Here is a 13,086-nt window from a genome sequence, read left to right on the forward strand (position 1 = left end):
ATATTTCCCTGATTTAATTGCATCGTGTTCGTCATTTAACATGTGGTCCTGTTTGTAGCTGCGTTTCCACAACATTCATATTCTGAATTCCTGTAATTCATCTTTGACACACGCAGGAACTACTTAAACCTTTCTGCTATTTTGGATTGCTTTGTACAAAGAGCTGTTGACTTTTTCTTTCAACAGAATATGTAATTTAAAAAATCTACTAATAATAAAACTGGAAGCCCTGGAGCGTAAAGTCAGCTCCAGGGCTTCACAGCTCACTGATCCCGTTTCTCCACTGCTTTCTGTTCCAGCCTTACTTTATATATTTTATGTATTTTAAGCCACATTAACTGTAATAAATTTTGTTCAACATCTTAAAAAGAACCTGCACACAAGTGTATCAACACATACAGATTCTATATGAATGCAAGACCTCAAACAAAACACATTCAAATGAGTGAACATTTGCATCCTGCCCTGACAACCTGACTGTTACCACCTGACAACAATGTTTATGTCTTTTCTTTTTTGAGTGAAATTTTAAAAAAAGCTCACACTAATACCAAAAAAATTATGGAAGATTTTTCCTTAAATTGGAATAAAAAATTTCCAAATGCAAGATATTCACATGATAGATTTCTATGGTTTTGTCGATCAAAAATATTTAAGACGATGTGAACAAATCACAATAGAAAAACCCCAAACAAAGCTGGATTGTTTTCTTTCAAGCTACATTTAATCCATAAAGGAATATTATGTTCCCTAAAGATCAAAAACAAATCAGCATAACCTACAACTGAAGTGCAGTAAAAACCAGCCAGACAATCAGCGAGTAAGAACTTTGTATTTTATTGTGTTATAGGAAAAGTGCATAGTTGAAGCCCTTTTTTTCTTAGTGTAACAAAGTGGTGACAAATAGTCTATTCATTCATCTCAACAGTCTGCTCTGGCTTCTCCACTCATAATTAGACAAACATAACTGTGGTTAACTTTGATCTTTCCTTCTTTATGTTTTGTGGGTATGAAGGTGAGCCAGCGGATTACAGGGATGGAAAAAAAAAACCTAGTTACCAGCTGCTAGTGAAAAAATAAAAATGAAAACAATTCTTTTCGGGTTAATTCTCTGGAATTGTAAGTGTGGTGTTTTTCTTGCTTTTATACCGAATTATAATAAATATATTATGGGAATACAAAAGACCCATACAAATGAACACATTTGAAGCTACATCAGTATCTATTTCATCTATTTTAAACCTGTAACATCTATTCCACCTGGAAAGGGTAAATTATTTCTACATCAAATCATTTGAGAGATTCAGATCAAAATTATACATTTTTTAAGTAAACAATAATTTAGCTTTAATCACTGAAATTTGTGAAAACATGGAGATCATTCTATAAATTTAAACTACATCAAACGTTGCCGTTTCTTTGTGGGAACCCATTCTCTACTTTAGCATTGAGACCAGAACTATGGTTCATATTGGCACAGTTTTAAAATATCACCACATATAAAATATAAAGCAGAAAATGTTGGTTGTCCCTCAGCTGAATCAGAACATCACACCTAGGATCCAACATATCGCGCCTAAAGGCCTAATAAAATGTAAATACACTAATACCCTGTTTCCTCTTAATATGATTTAAACTTATTCTTCTTATGCTGGCCGTATTGCTCTATAATAACTTCAAACTTCTAAAAGGATTCTCAAAGTTTCTGTCCTTGACAGTAACCAACCAGACATAAAGGGACAGACGCGGTTCTGATGGCCGCTCCAGGCGCAAAACATTACAGTTTGTCCCTTTTTAAAGTTGGACAAAAAATGTCCCATCCATTTTTCATGCTTCCAACACAAACTTTGAGAACAAAAGTGCTCACTTGATGCATAATATATCCCACATGGTGAGAGGTGTCACTGAAACAAGACAATCAAAAGCAAGTCCAACAGTCGACACAGACGAGATCATTAATGTCATTCCCTTCACCTCATGTTACGGCTGATCGGTGTAGATACATGGCAGACAATATGTCATACTTTTGTACATCAAGCTTATTGTTAATTCCAAATCAGGATTTATTTTACCTTATAAATTCATTTAGTGTAATGCATGCCATTAACACTTCATGTATTGGCACTGTTTAAAGTCTGATGCGCAATTCGATATACTGTCGTACAGATGCAGATCATTTCTCTGCAATTCTCCTAATTCAACTTTTCTGTCTGAGAAAATAATTTTTTATTTATTTTTATTTTGCTGATCAAAAATATTGACTCTATGTAACTGGATTTCTTTCTTTCTTTTTTGGTCACTTTAAAACATCCTACCTTGTTTGACGTCATTAATTCCGCACCATTCATGTCCTAGGATTGAAAATCAAACAAATTCACCCCAAATATCCAATGGAATTAGAAAAAGGAGGACAAAAAAACAAAACAAAGAGGAAAACTGAGACGAGGTTAACAGGAATGTGGCACCGTTTCTGGTCAGTTAGTCCACAGCTCTTGACGGCAGCGGGAGGGTGTTGGTTCTCTCTCCACGGTTAATCAACAGATGGTGATGGAGGCTCTCTTCTGTCACTCTACAAAACCAAGATGTTGAGATAAAGTCAGGTGTCTGAACAACAAACATACTGTATATACATCCAAGGAAATGAACAAAACACCCTGAATGTAGATGCACTGAAGGATAATTACAGAGGTGTGAATCTAATCTTAATGAAAGCTGAAGTTGCTAAAAACTTAAATGATGCTATACTTGTGGTGATGACAGCACACTAAGCCCTTCAAGATAAATGATACACAATAAAATTCCCTCAGCGCTCCATCCGCCTGAAGCTCCTCCAGTAAAGTCATAAAAGAATGTTGCTCACGTAAGTTTATTGACCGAGTGCATCGCTACTGCAGTGAAATGGTTGCACATGATGCTGTGTTATCATTATATAACATTATAATATGTAATCAGGACTTTAGGCGTGCACATTTCTCAGTATCTAATAATTCAAATTCAATCTAGAATTTGAAGGATAACACTATTTTACAAACAACCATATCGACAAACTGAAGACTGTTAATTGTGATTACAGTATTTTCCGCACTATAAGGCGCACCTATAAGCTTTTAATTTTCTAAAAAACCAACAATACACCTTATAATCCAGTGTGCCTAATATATGGAAAAAAAGTTTTAAAATAGCCCATTCATTGAAGGTGCGCCTTATAATCCAGAAAATACTGTAACTCATGGAAAACATGGTCGGACCACCATTAAACCACCATTAAAATATCATTGATAAATAACTGTTGGCGTCACCAGTACTGACATTGTGCGGTCCGGGAGCTTTGCTTGTGGGAGGGGAACGCCTGAGACTTGATGGGCGCAACAGGAACAATACAACAGCCAGTACCATCCATCCCATCATGACCATGGTGAGTGTCAGGTCACCGTCTCCCCCAGCTGGACTGCCGGGACCCGGCACTGAAAAGCAAACACATCTACGTTCTTCATGTTGTTGGGGATGCTCCCAAGTTCCCACTTGATGTAATACAGAAGATGATATATAAATGTGGTCATACATACATTCCTGAGGGCAGCCTGTGTCGGTGCAGTAGGACTGGGACTGCCTGAGCTGAAAAAACAAATTATAGGACACACATAGACGTTACAGGAGCAGGAAAAGCATTTATTCTTCCCTTTTGTCACAGCTGATTTATTTATCACCACCCTCAGCTAGAGTAAAAAAACACACAAAAAACACTTGTTAAACAAACCTGAGCCAGATAACTGTTACTGTGACAACTCATATTCCCTTGAGTTTCATGCAGAGAAACTAAATGAGCAACTTCCTGATTGGACAACACCCATAACACAGCACGCACATCAAAACCACCGACGGTGGCTTCAGTCTGAGCCAACTGCAGCCTGCCGTGCAAGTTCTGCTGAACACAAAGAGTGAATGAGGTCAGCTGGAAACTGATGCAACAAAATTAGGAGCTGCATTCTTTCTTTCAGGGTTTTCTCAATCACCAAATCTCTCACCCAATAACAGCTTTACCGATAAGAAGAGACAAACAATATTAAGGAGAACCATTAAAGACTCGGCCATGGACTGAGAACACGGATGTCTTTGCGTTAGAATGCAAACTGATAAGGCAAACACTGAGCAGGAACCAGGATGTGTCGACTAATTCTCAGCAATCAGATTTTAATTTCTCTGTCTTTGCGGACTTTGTTGCTTCTAATAATAATCAACTTACTTGTTTCACTCAAATTCAACACAGAAAATTTTAGCTTGAAGCTGTATACTTGTACTTAGCAAACAAGTAAATTAAACTAAAGTCCTGACAGCACAAGTATCCGGGTTGTATGACTTACCAGGTTGATGAGGCGCCTCATGGCATACTCATGGGTGCAGACACATTCGCAAGGGTCAAACCCTCCTTCTGCCATCGCTGACCAAACAGTTCTCACCTCACAAGAAGAGAAAAGGACTGAATGTTTCCAGGACACACACGATCAAGAGAAACCTAACGCTGTCTCGTGTCAGCGCTGTGATCCAGTGTCGCCTCACAGGTGCACAGATTAAGGAGGAGACTGCTCAGGTAAGGACAGTCAGCACAGAGTGGCTTTATTGTCTTGCTGTGTGTAGTCAAGGTGTGAATAAAAACATTCTGCATTTATGATCGCATTCAGCAATCGGACAGAGATAATGAAATAAATGTTTTAAATGAAAGTTAACCTATTAGACATATGTCTGTTTTTATTGAACATGTAGAAGTATATTACTAAAATATTGATCTTTATTACTTTAAGTAATGTGTGTTACTTCAAGTAATTTCTTATTCTTATGAATTGAAACTTACGTGGTATTTTTAAATGCAGTGTCATAAATTGATTATAATATTATATATTACCCACACACATACACAACCACAGTGTCAGACAGCTACATTGAATTGTGGCCAGTGAGCAACTTGTAAGGTGGATGGTGCCTTGCTCAAGGGCAACTCCCCACTGCCAGTTCACTCCTATTATAAATAATGTGTGTGTATGTTCATACACACATACACACACATTACATTATTACATATTCACATTATTACATATTTAAATAAACACATATATACAGCATATATATACATACAATCACACACACATAGTTGATTCTGTTACTATCTGTGTATTTTTTTTATAACATGCAAAGTAAAAATTTGTCTGTTTATAGTTCACACTTTTGAAAAATAATAACATAACAGACCCATTATACTTTCATTATACAAATGAAGCTGATTTGTACATCCTCATGCAGGCCCATATTACCTTAGGATAGTGTGGAAAAAAGGATGTGTTGCAGAATGTGCCAATAAAAACACCACACCAGACCTCCCCATGAGGACATCGCTTAGATGTGTGTCAGACTGTAAGTTACCCGGGTCTGGTGTCAGTTTGAAATAAAAGCACACTTGATTGACATAACAACGTCAAACTAACCTCAAATCGAAAACGCTTATATTCGCTTGCAAACTGACTTTTCAAATAGTTTTATGGTTATGTCATGAAATGATTACGTTACATTTTCCATAATTTCCTATTCTGTAGTGCTCAGTTCATGTAATCAATGGCATCATCCCTTCTATGACACCAACTACATTTTGCATTCGCATAAATGCAGCAAATGTTATACAGCATTAGCTTTATGCTAACCTACCCAACTAACCAATTCCCAAGTCTTTTCTGGCTGTAAATAATGAATAATAGACTTAGGACAGATGCGACAGAAGACGACATTGAAACATGGCTTACTTGAGCTTTAGAGGTAATAAAAAAACCCGTCAGATATCTTTGGGATGAGCAGCAACTGTTCATGTGTTGCTGTTCTCCACTCCGCCAGCACGGATGCCTCTGGTCGGTATTTTGTTTGCTGCACGTGAGTCGATCATGACTGGCATCCGGGGACTCCAAAGGGCGGGTAGAAGACAAGTGAGATTTCTTATTGGTTCAAATGTTTGATGGGCGGTTCTTTAAGCCAATCACTGCGCGAATGTATTACAAAGCACGGATAGTAAACAAACAGTCCAGCTCCCTATGATTATTCAGAGGTGGTGGGCTGAGTTCTAACATCTGTACAGTTGTGTGCTCCCACTGAAGGGAGTGAAACAAATCAAAGCGTTTTATAACAGGTGATTTGATTCCAACACGGATCCTTTGCTGATATGTTCGGCTGTTCTGTCTCTTTTGCATCCATACTGCTGTCAACAGAAGACAGACACACTTTTTTCAAAAGGGACTAATTATAATTATATGAGTTACCACCCAGTGTGACTGCGTGCAAGAATATCTTCAATTTAATTTTCATTAGAAATTACTTGGGAAGTATCAGATTACCCATTATCAATTCCTTCCCTTCACAGCATCTGAAGGTCGAGCCGACATTTTGATAAGCCAAAATACTGTATTATATTAGAATCTAACATTATTCTAAGAATAAAGAATTATGAAAAAGACTAACATTAATAGAATAAAGTTGTAATTTTACTAAAAACAAGGAAATAAAGTTGTGTTACGATAATAAAATCGTAAATTGTATCCTATATTCTTCTATATTGATTTCTTGCTGATATTTTGACTTTATTGCAAAATCTTCAATTTCCTTGCGCTAAATGTGGCCCTAATATTGTTTCCTGACTCCATGCTGACTAATTTCTCACATAAGAAATTAACGATTTAATAGCCACTCTATATGAGGTGATAAGGACTTATTCATCACATAGCGTCAAACAAGGATTTCGTTTTCCATTTGTTCCATGTTAACTGCTGGATATTTTCTGTATCTCATGATAATGTGCGACAATAATCAAGCAAACAACCCTAAACGATGAACTACGTCCAGACGGGAAGTTTCAGCAGAAATCCGTGAACCGGAGCTCACCGATGAAAGTTCCAGAGTCAACTCCATGGAACTCCATTGTTTCCATGTTCTGGACTCACCAAAGCCGAGCACTGATGGCATCTGCGAACCGCGACTAAAGTGAAAAAGAAGCGGCAGACGGTGAGAGTGACGAGGGATCACTAACTGGAAAAAAAAGCACCGAGCAGGCAGCCCCCCACGCAGACAAACAGGGGGGAGAGGCCGTGGGTCTTGCTTCCAGGCAGCAGCTGTTCAGCAGACACAGCCATGGCTAACATCGCGGTCCAAAGGATCAAGCGGGAGTTCAAAGAAGTTATCAAAAGCGAAGAGGTCTGTGCTAACCTGGCTGAGAATTCATGTTACTTCTATCTGGCTCCGTTTTCTTACATTGTGGATTTAATTGAATTGTAACGTGTCTTATAGCTGTTATAACAGAAACCAGAATTACCGTTATTAACGCCAGGTCCCAGCCGTGTGTTGCTGGAGGTCAGGCCTGAACAGAAGAACTTTAGCTAGCTTCCGTTTGACACCAGCGTCTGGCCGGACATCTGCTGTTATTTGTGGGTGGGTGTGTTCAGGAAACACCGGGGACTCACTCAGCTGTGTCAGGGGATAGGCCCTCTGTTTGTTCCTTTTTTTAAAAAAACAACAACGTGTTTCTTTGTGTAATTATTTGACTCAACTAAATTCACATAGAATGTGCTTTAGTACACCACTTCATACGAAGAATCGTGACTGTTTACAACCGTAAATAACTCCTAGCAGTCCCCGTTAGCGGTTTTTAGCTTGCTAACGGCGATGTTATTTTCATCACAGCCACAGCTAGCATTAGCTTCTGTTAGCTTCTGTTGTTCAGCTGGAACCTCCATCAACACTGAACACATTTAAACCTGGAAAGCTGCTATTTATTTATTTATAATTAGGGAGGGTTTCAGTCATTTAAAGTGTGTATTTTCGTGTCCCACTGCCTGTCAAGTCTTATTTACTGTAGGTTTCTACATATATTTTGCTAGCATGACTGTACTATCAGGCTATGTAGTTTGTGTGGCTATACATATTTACGTTTTGGGTAAACTTTATTAACAAATCAATCCAACTATTTTGTATCAAAAATTGGTTTTTATTTAATATCCATTTGGTCTATGACCTTACATCTGTAGAATTGTATGTTTTTATGCCTGAAGACTCACTGAGAGTTTAAGTCCATTCATTAACAAGGTTCTTTTTGGTGTCATTTGTCCCTGACAGACCAGTAAAAACCAGATTAATGTAGAATTGGTGAATGAGAACTTTACGGAGCTGAAGGGGGAGATAGCAGGTCCTCCAGACACACCGTATGAAGGTATCCTGATGTTATTACAACTAGACACTGTATTTGCTACAATATCTGACACTGGTTTACAATGCGAAAGTGTTGCTATTCTTTTATTCATCTGTTCTTTTACTTATCAAGGTGGCAGATATCAGCTTGAAATAAAAATCCCAGAAACCTACCCCTTTAACCCTCCAAAGGTAGGCTCTTTGATCGCTCCCGTCTGATACTTGCCATATACCATTTTCCTTTTTCCCTCACTACCGAGTGCATTTACAGGCACCTGTCATCCTGGTTGGCATCATAACTTTTACCTCGTCACTCAGTTTTGAGGAAGCTGAATACTGTAGCTGAAGGGATCTACAGTATTTTCCGCACTATAAGGCGCACTGGATTGTAAAATGCATCTGAGAACTCATCTTCAATGAACGGTCTATTTTAAAACTTTTTTCACACATAAGGCACTCTGGATTATAAGAAGTTGAAAAAATTTAAGGCTTTTAGGTGTGCCTTATAGTGCGGAAAATACAGTATGTGAAAGCTGTACAATTATTCAGGTTTTGGATTGCTGCCTGCTATACACATCATAGGTATAGTCAACTTTATTGTCAAATGTACCATATATGCACGACATGTACCATATATGCACGACATACAGTACAGATGAAATGATTGAACCCTTAGCTCCAGATACAGGGTAGTTTGTCATTGAAAAAAAAATACAGTGGTAATTGATCCTGTGACTTTCTGCATGCTAAAGTAAAATAATCTGATACTGAAAAGCATTCCAGGACCCTTGGCATATTCAGAGAGCTGAATCTTGATATCTTATGTCATATTTTCAAAGACAGGGGTATTCAGACAGTAATTTAACTTTTTTTCTATTAAGAAGTGATTCTATAAAGAATTTTGTGTTTGGATTTGAGATATTTTTTTGTCTATAATTTTTTCATTGAATGAAATATTTAGTAAGGCAAGAATGTTGCCACAGTGAAGGAAAGATCATATTAAAATCTGTCATTGCCGTAGCAGTGCACACAGAATTAGTAAGCCCATTGATATGAAAGCAACAGCTTCTTTGTTGAACTACAGACTCATATTTTGTCATCATATGAAACATGTTGTCATTATACTGAACAGATCACCCATCCCAGATATAATCAGAACAGGGATACAACTCGAAACCAGGATACGAGTGCATGTAGATGCACCCATTGGAACCCCCCATGTTTTTCCATGTAACACCATTTTAATTGTGACATTTTCATCACACACCTGTCTTTCTTAGGTGCGTTTCATAACTAAAATCTGGCACCCTAATATCAGTTCTGTGACAGGAGCAATATGTCTGGACATTTTAAAAGACCAGTGGTAAGTGAGATGTACTTGAACTCTCTGATGTACTGTAAACTCCATGTGTCTGTGTGTCTCCTTTGCTTCAAACTTGAGTAAAAATTTCCACCTCCTCCTCTGTTTCTCCCAGGGCAGCTGCTATGACCCTACGTACGGTACTGTTGTCACTACAGGCTCTCCTTGCTGCAGCAGAACCAGATGATCCACAGGATGCAGTAGTAGCAAACCAGGTGAGAAAGATGCTTCTGTGTGTGTTTTGATGCTGCAAGACTTTCCCCTCTTATTCAGTAAACATCAAGAGTTGTTAAAAAGATAAAAGTACAACATCGAATCAGAGTCTGGCGATGGAAATGTTTTTACAGTTCTGTTCTGCCCTCTAACCTTTGGCTGTTTTTTCATTGTCAGTATAAGCAGAACCCAGAAATGTTCAAACAGACTGCAAAACTGTGGTCCCACGTGTACGCAGGCGCTCCTGCCTCTAGTCCAGACTATACATGCAAAATAGACAAACTCTGTGCAATGGGCTTTGATAAGGTAAGAACCACTCTCTGTTTTGTTGTTTAATTACATTGACAATATGTATTGAATATTCGTGTTGGATTTTCACACAGGAAGGTTTAGGCAACGATAACCAGAATAAGTACAAAATGCAGTTTTTAAGTGATTCCATTTATTTAGGGAAAAAGAACACAAAAGTTTGTGACACATTTGCCAAAAAAAATCTTGATTTTTTTTTGGAATTTATTATTGGACTGCTGAGACAAAAAGTATAAATATTTGTTGTCAAGCTGTGATTACACGTGGTGTAAATCTGACACAGCATTCCATAAAATCCACACCACATTAACAGTTAAATGTGGTGATTGTGTGAGTTCAGTTCGTGACCTCATGCTCAAGTTAAGACCTCGTCAAAGTGTGGACTTAAATCGGATTGAGATGCTGTGGCGTGACCTCACACAGGTTCATGCTTGAAAAATCCTCAGTTTGATTTGTAGTTCTTGCTGCCAATGGGGGCAGTTACTTTTTTTACACGGTTGATGTCTGTTTTGAATAAGGTTTACCTCCATTGAGTAGAAACATCATTTAAAAGCTGCATTTTTTTGTTCACTGGTCTTTCTCCTACATAAGTTATACTGACAAGTGTGAAAAAACAACAGAAACGGAAGAAATTCTTTTTGACAGGACTGTATTTGATGTCCAGAAAAACACGTAAATCTCTTTTTGTGAAATCACGCTTTCCATGTTTATTGATTTCATTGCAAACGATGAATGGATTACAATCAGTTTTGGATTCTATTTCCCTTCCTGAATACAGAATGCAGTAATAGCAGCCTTGTCTTCAAAATCCTGGGATGTGGAAACGGCGACGGAGCTGCTGCTCAGCAATTGAAGCCAAGCCAGGTGTGAGGATCCCAAATTCCGTTCATCAAAGCTTCGAATCCTCCTCGGCCAACCATCCCACCGCTGCCTTTCATTACACAGACAACACCCCTTTTTACCACAGCAGTCTGAGCCTTTCTTTTTTTTTTTTTTTTTAATAAGTTCTTTCGCTACAAACGCAACAGTAGCAACACAATTACCAGTACGCACCCCGCCTGTCTGATCCTATCTGTCACCATCATTTCAAAATCATAATCTGTGTTTTTTTTTAAAATATGCCACAAAAAAAAAAACTTAATTTATGCATTTTGCCTTCCATGGCCTATTAGACATATTGGCTTTAAAAACTTTCTTCAATTGTAAAGAATCATGTAACCGGCATTGCGTGCTGTATTGTTCAAGGAGTGTATAAGAAAAAAAAAAATCCTGCATTCACTATTCACTCAGTTCACCAAGCACTTGGAACTTATGGAAGCTTTTCTCTTATGGAAACGCTATAAAAGCTCCAGGTTGGACTAAGTGACTGGGTAGTGTCGTACAGGAAGTAGCGTAAAGGAATTTCCTTGAACAGTTTATTAACGTTCAATCATCTGTCAATGTTTGAATGTGAATGTTTCTGTCTGTAGAATCAGGAGAAAAAAACCCAGACATTCTCAAACATCTGCACACATGCACAGGATGAAAAAAAAGAGTTATCTGTAAATAGATTCGTGTAAATCTGAAAATAGGATGGGGATATACTTCTTTTTTTTTCTTACATGGCATTGTAAAAACAAATAATTTTAAATATAAACTATGCCTAGTTTACAATTATATGGAGAAATGTGTTTTTTTATTTCATTTTGTGACCCATTACAAACACCTCTAAATAGCCCCCAATAGGTTCTTTCTAATAGAAAGTGTTTTTGATTCGTGGCCCTAGTGGCGTGGGAGGCAACAGCCAGCTCATCCCTTACTCGACTACAATCACGACCCGGCCTCGTCTGTCATCGACATCATGTCATGTTCTGTGCTTCCCTTTCATTTGGCCAAATGATGTGGTGATGGGGAATCTATTGATGTAACGTACGAGATGAACCTGTGGAAAGAGAACGGCCTCAGCTGTTCCAGTTGGCCATAATATCTATAGGGAACCAAAGGCTTTTCTTTTTTTCTTTAGATTTGCTAACCGAACTTCAACCTGAGCAGACATTCGGCACTAACAGTAGATGAAACTACACATTTCTGGATGATACATGTAGGATAGATTTGAAATTTCAGTAGTTTTGGAGCAATAGGTTTCATCCATATAGACATTCTATTTTCAATCTTGGGTTCATCTGTTCACCCTCTCAGTTCTGACGTTGGTCAGGAAAGTGGGAGCTTTATCACTAAATCTCTGATCCGATGGCTGTATTTATATACAGAGGTATGTATGGAGGTGACGTTCAACAACCAAATAAAATTCATCAATGTTTTTTTCTCAGTGTCTAATGAGTAGCAGGAGAGGATAAAACTCCTGCTGTCCCAGCGGAGCAGATGGCAGTGCCTGCAGTGTTGTCACACATTTTTGATTTGAGGTACACGGACTGCAAAAATGCTTGGTGTAAAAAAAAGAGAAGTGGGATGTGGATCAATCCTCGCACATGGCTTTTATTTTATTCTAGGTTTATTTTTTTTAAAGGAAATATCTTCCCTTGTGCTTGCTCTTCAAACTTAGTCCTGACCAACACAGTGGTGTATTATTATTACCCCACTACACGAGGTAATTGTGCAAACTTGCCACTGAAAATTTCCAACCAGAGCCAAAAAAAATAAAAATAAAGTCAGGGACAGATTGCACACACCATCTCCTTTACTTGTAAATATTTAGGTTCTTGACAAAGAGCTGTATTGATATCACTTGAGTGCACCATTGATGGCTGATCTATATTTTGTAAGAAAAAGAAAGGACAAAAAAATGGAGCCCCCCCCCCTCCTCCCGTGTTCTCATTATGTACAATATTGCACGATGAAGTTTTTAAAAAGTGTGTGTGGGGGGGTGTTGCTTTGCAGTTTCTCCATTTGGATTGAGACTTTTTTTCTTTGTTGCCTTGGAAAAGAAAGCATCAGTATACGAAGCATGGTTATTTATTGTGACAGTGTCATGTCTCTTTGATTAAAAAAAA

General features: G+C 38.0%; 2 protein-coding genes across 4 annotated transcripts; one reads left to right on the forward strand and one right to left on the reverse strand.

Annotated features, from left to right (window-relative positions):
• Positions 1-821: 821 nt before the first annotated feature.
• On the reverse strand, positions 822-7,391 carry smim14 (small integral membrane protein 14). 3 transcript variants are annotated; one of them, XM_068320630.1, is made up of 6 exons: positions 6,916-6,957; positions 5,790-5,942; positions 4,362-4,457; positions 3,567-3,615; positions 3,310-3,464; positions 822-2,569 (listed from the first exon to the last, which is right to left on the reverse strand). In XM_068320630.1, exons 1-6 carry the CDS (start codon positions 6,940-6,942, stop codon positions 2,531-2,533), a joined length of 519 nt encoding a protein of 172 aa, XP_068176731.1. In that variant the 5' UTR covers positions 6,943-6,957; the 3' UTR covers positions 822-2,530. The 3 variants fall into 3 exon arrangements, with proteins under 3 accessions (XP_068176731.1, XP_068176733.1, XP_068176732.1); XM_068320632.1 differs by lacking the exons at positions 5,790-5,942; positions 6,916-6,957 and adding an exon at positions 7,343-7,391; XM_068320631.1 differs by lacking the exon at positions 5,790-5,942 and having other exon boundaries at positions 6,916-7,043.
• On the forward strand, positions 7,090-13,054 carry ube2kb (ubiquitin-conjugating enzyme E2Kb (UBC1 homolog, yeast)). The gene is made up of 7 exons (XM_068320629.1): positions 7,090-7,224; positions 8,143-8,236; positions 8,348-8,406; positions 9,495-9,577; positions 9,690-9,789; positions 9,965-10,093; positions 10,875-13,054. The coding sequence occupies exons 1-7, from the start codon at positions 7,162-7,164 to the stop codon at positions 10,947-10,949; spliced, it is 603 nt and encodes a 200-aa protein (XP_068176730.1). The 5' UTR covers positions 7,090-7,161; the 3' UTR covers positions 10,950-13,054.
• Positions 13,055-13,086: the final 32 nt, after the last annotated feature.

This window comes from Antennarius striatus, chromosome 8 (genome assembly GCF_040054535.1).
Source record: "Antennarius striatus isolate MH-2024 chromosome 8, ASM4005453v1, whole genome shotgun sequence".
Taxonomy (NCBI): domain Eukaryota; kingdom Metazoa; phylum Chordata; class Actinopteri; order Lophiiformes; family Antennariidae; genus Antennarius; species Antennarius striatus.

Excerpts from the sequence above, each read along its gene's own strand:
- ube2kb (XM_068320629.1), top strand. The coding sequence starts at position 7,162 with ATGGCTAACATCGCGGTCCAAAGGATCAAGCGGGAGTTCAAAGAAGTT. Across the intron at positions 7,225-8,142 it reads AAGTTATCAAAAGCGAAGAG|ACCAGTAAAAACCAGATTAA; the intron begins GTCTGTGCTAAC and ends TGTCCCTGACAG. Across the intron at positions 10,094-10,874 it reads GTGCAATGGGCTTTGATAAG|AATGCAGTAATAGCAGCCTT; the intron begins GTAAGAACCACT and ends TCCTGAATACAG.
- smim14 (XM_068320630.1), bottom strand. The coding sequence starts at position 6,942 with ATGGAGTTGACTCTGGAACTTTCATCG. Across the intron at positions 4,458-5,789 it reads TTATTACCTCTAAAGCTCAA|GTGAGAACTGTTTGGTCAGC; the intron begins GTAAGCCATGTT and ends TCTTCTTGTGAG. Across the intron at positions 3,465-3,566 it reads CACAGGCTGCCCTCAGGAAT|TGCCGGGTCCCGGCAGTCCA; the intron begins GTATGTATGACC and ends TTTGCTTTTCAG.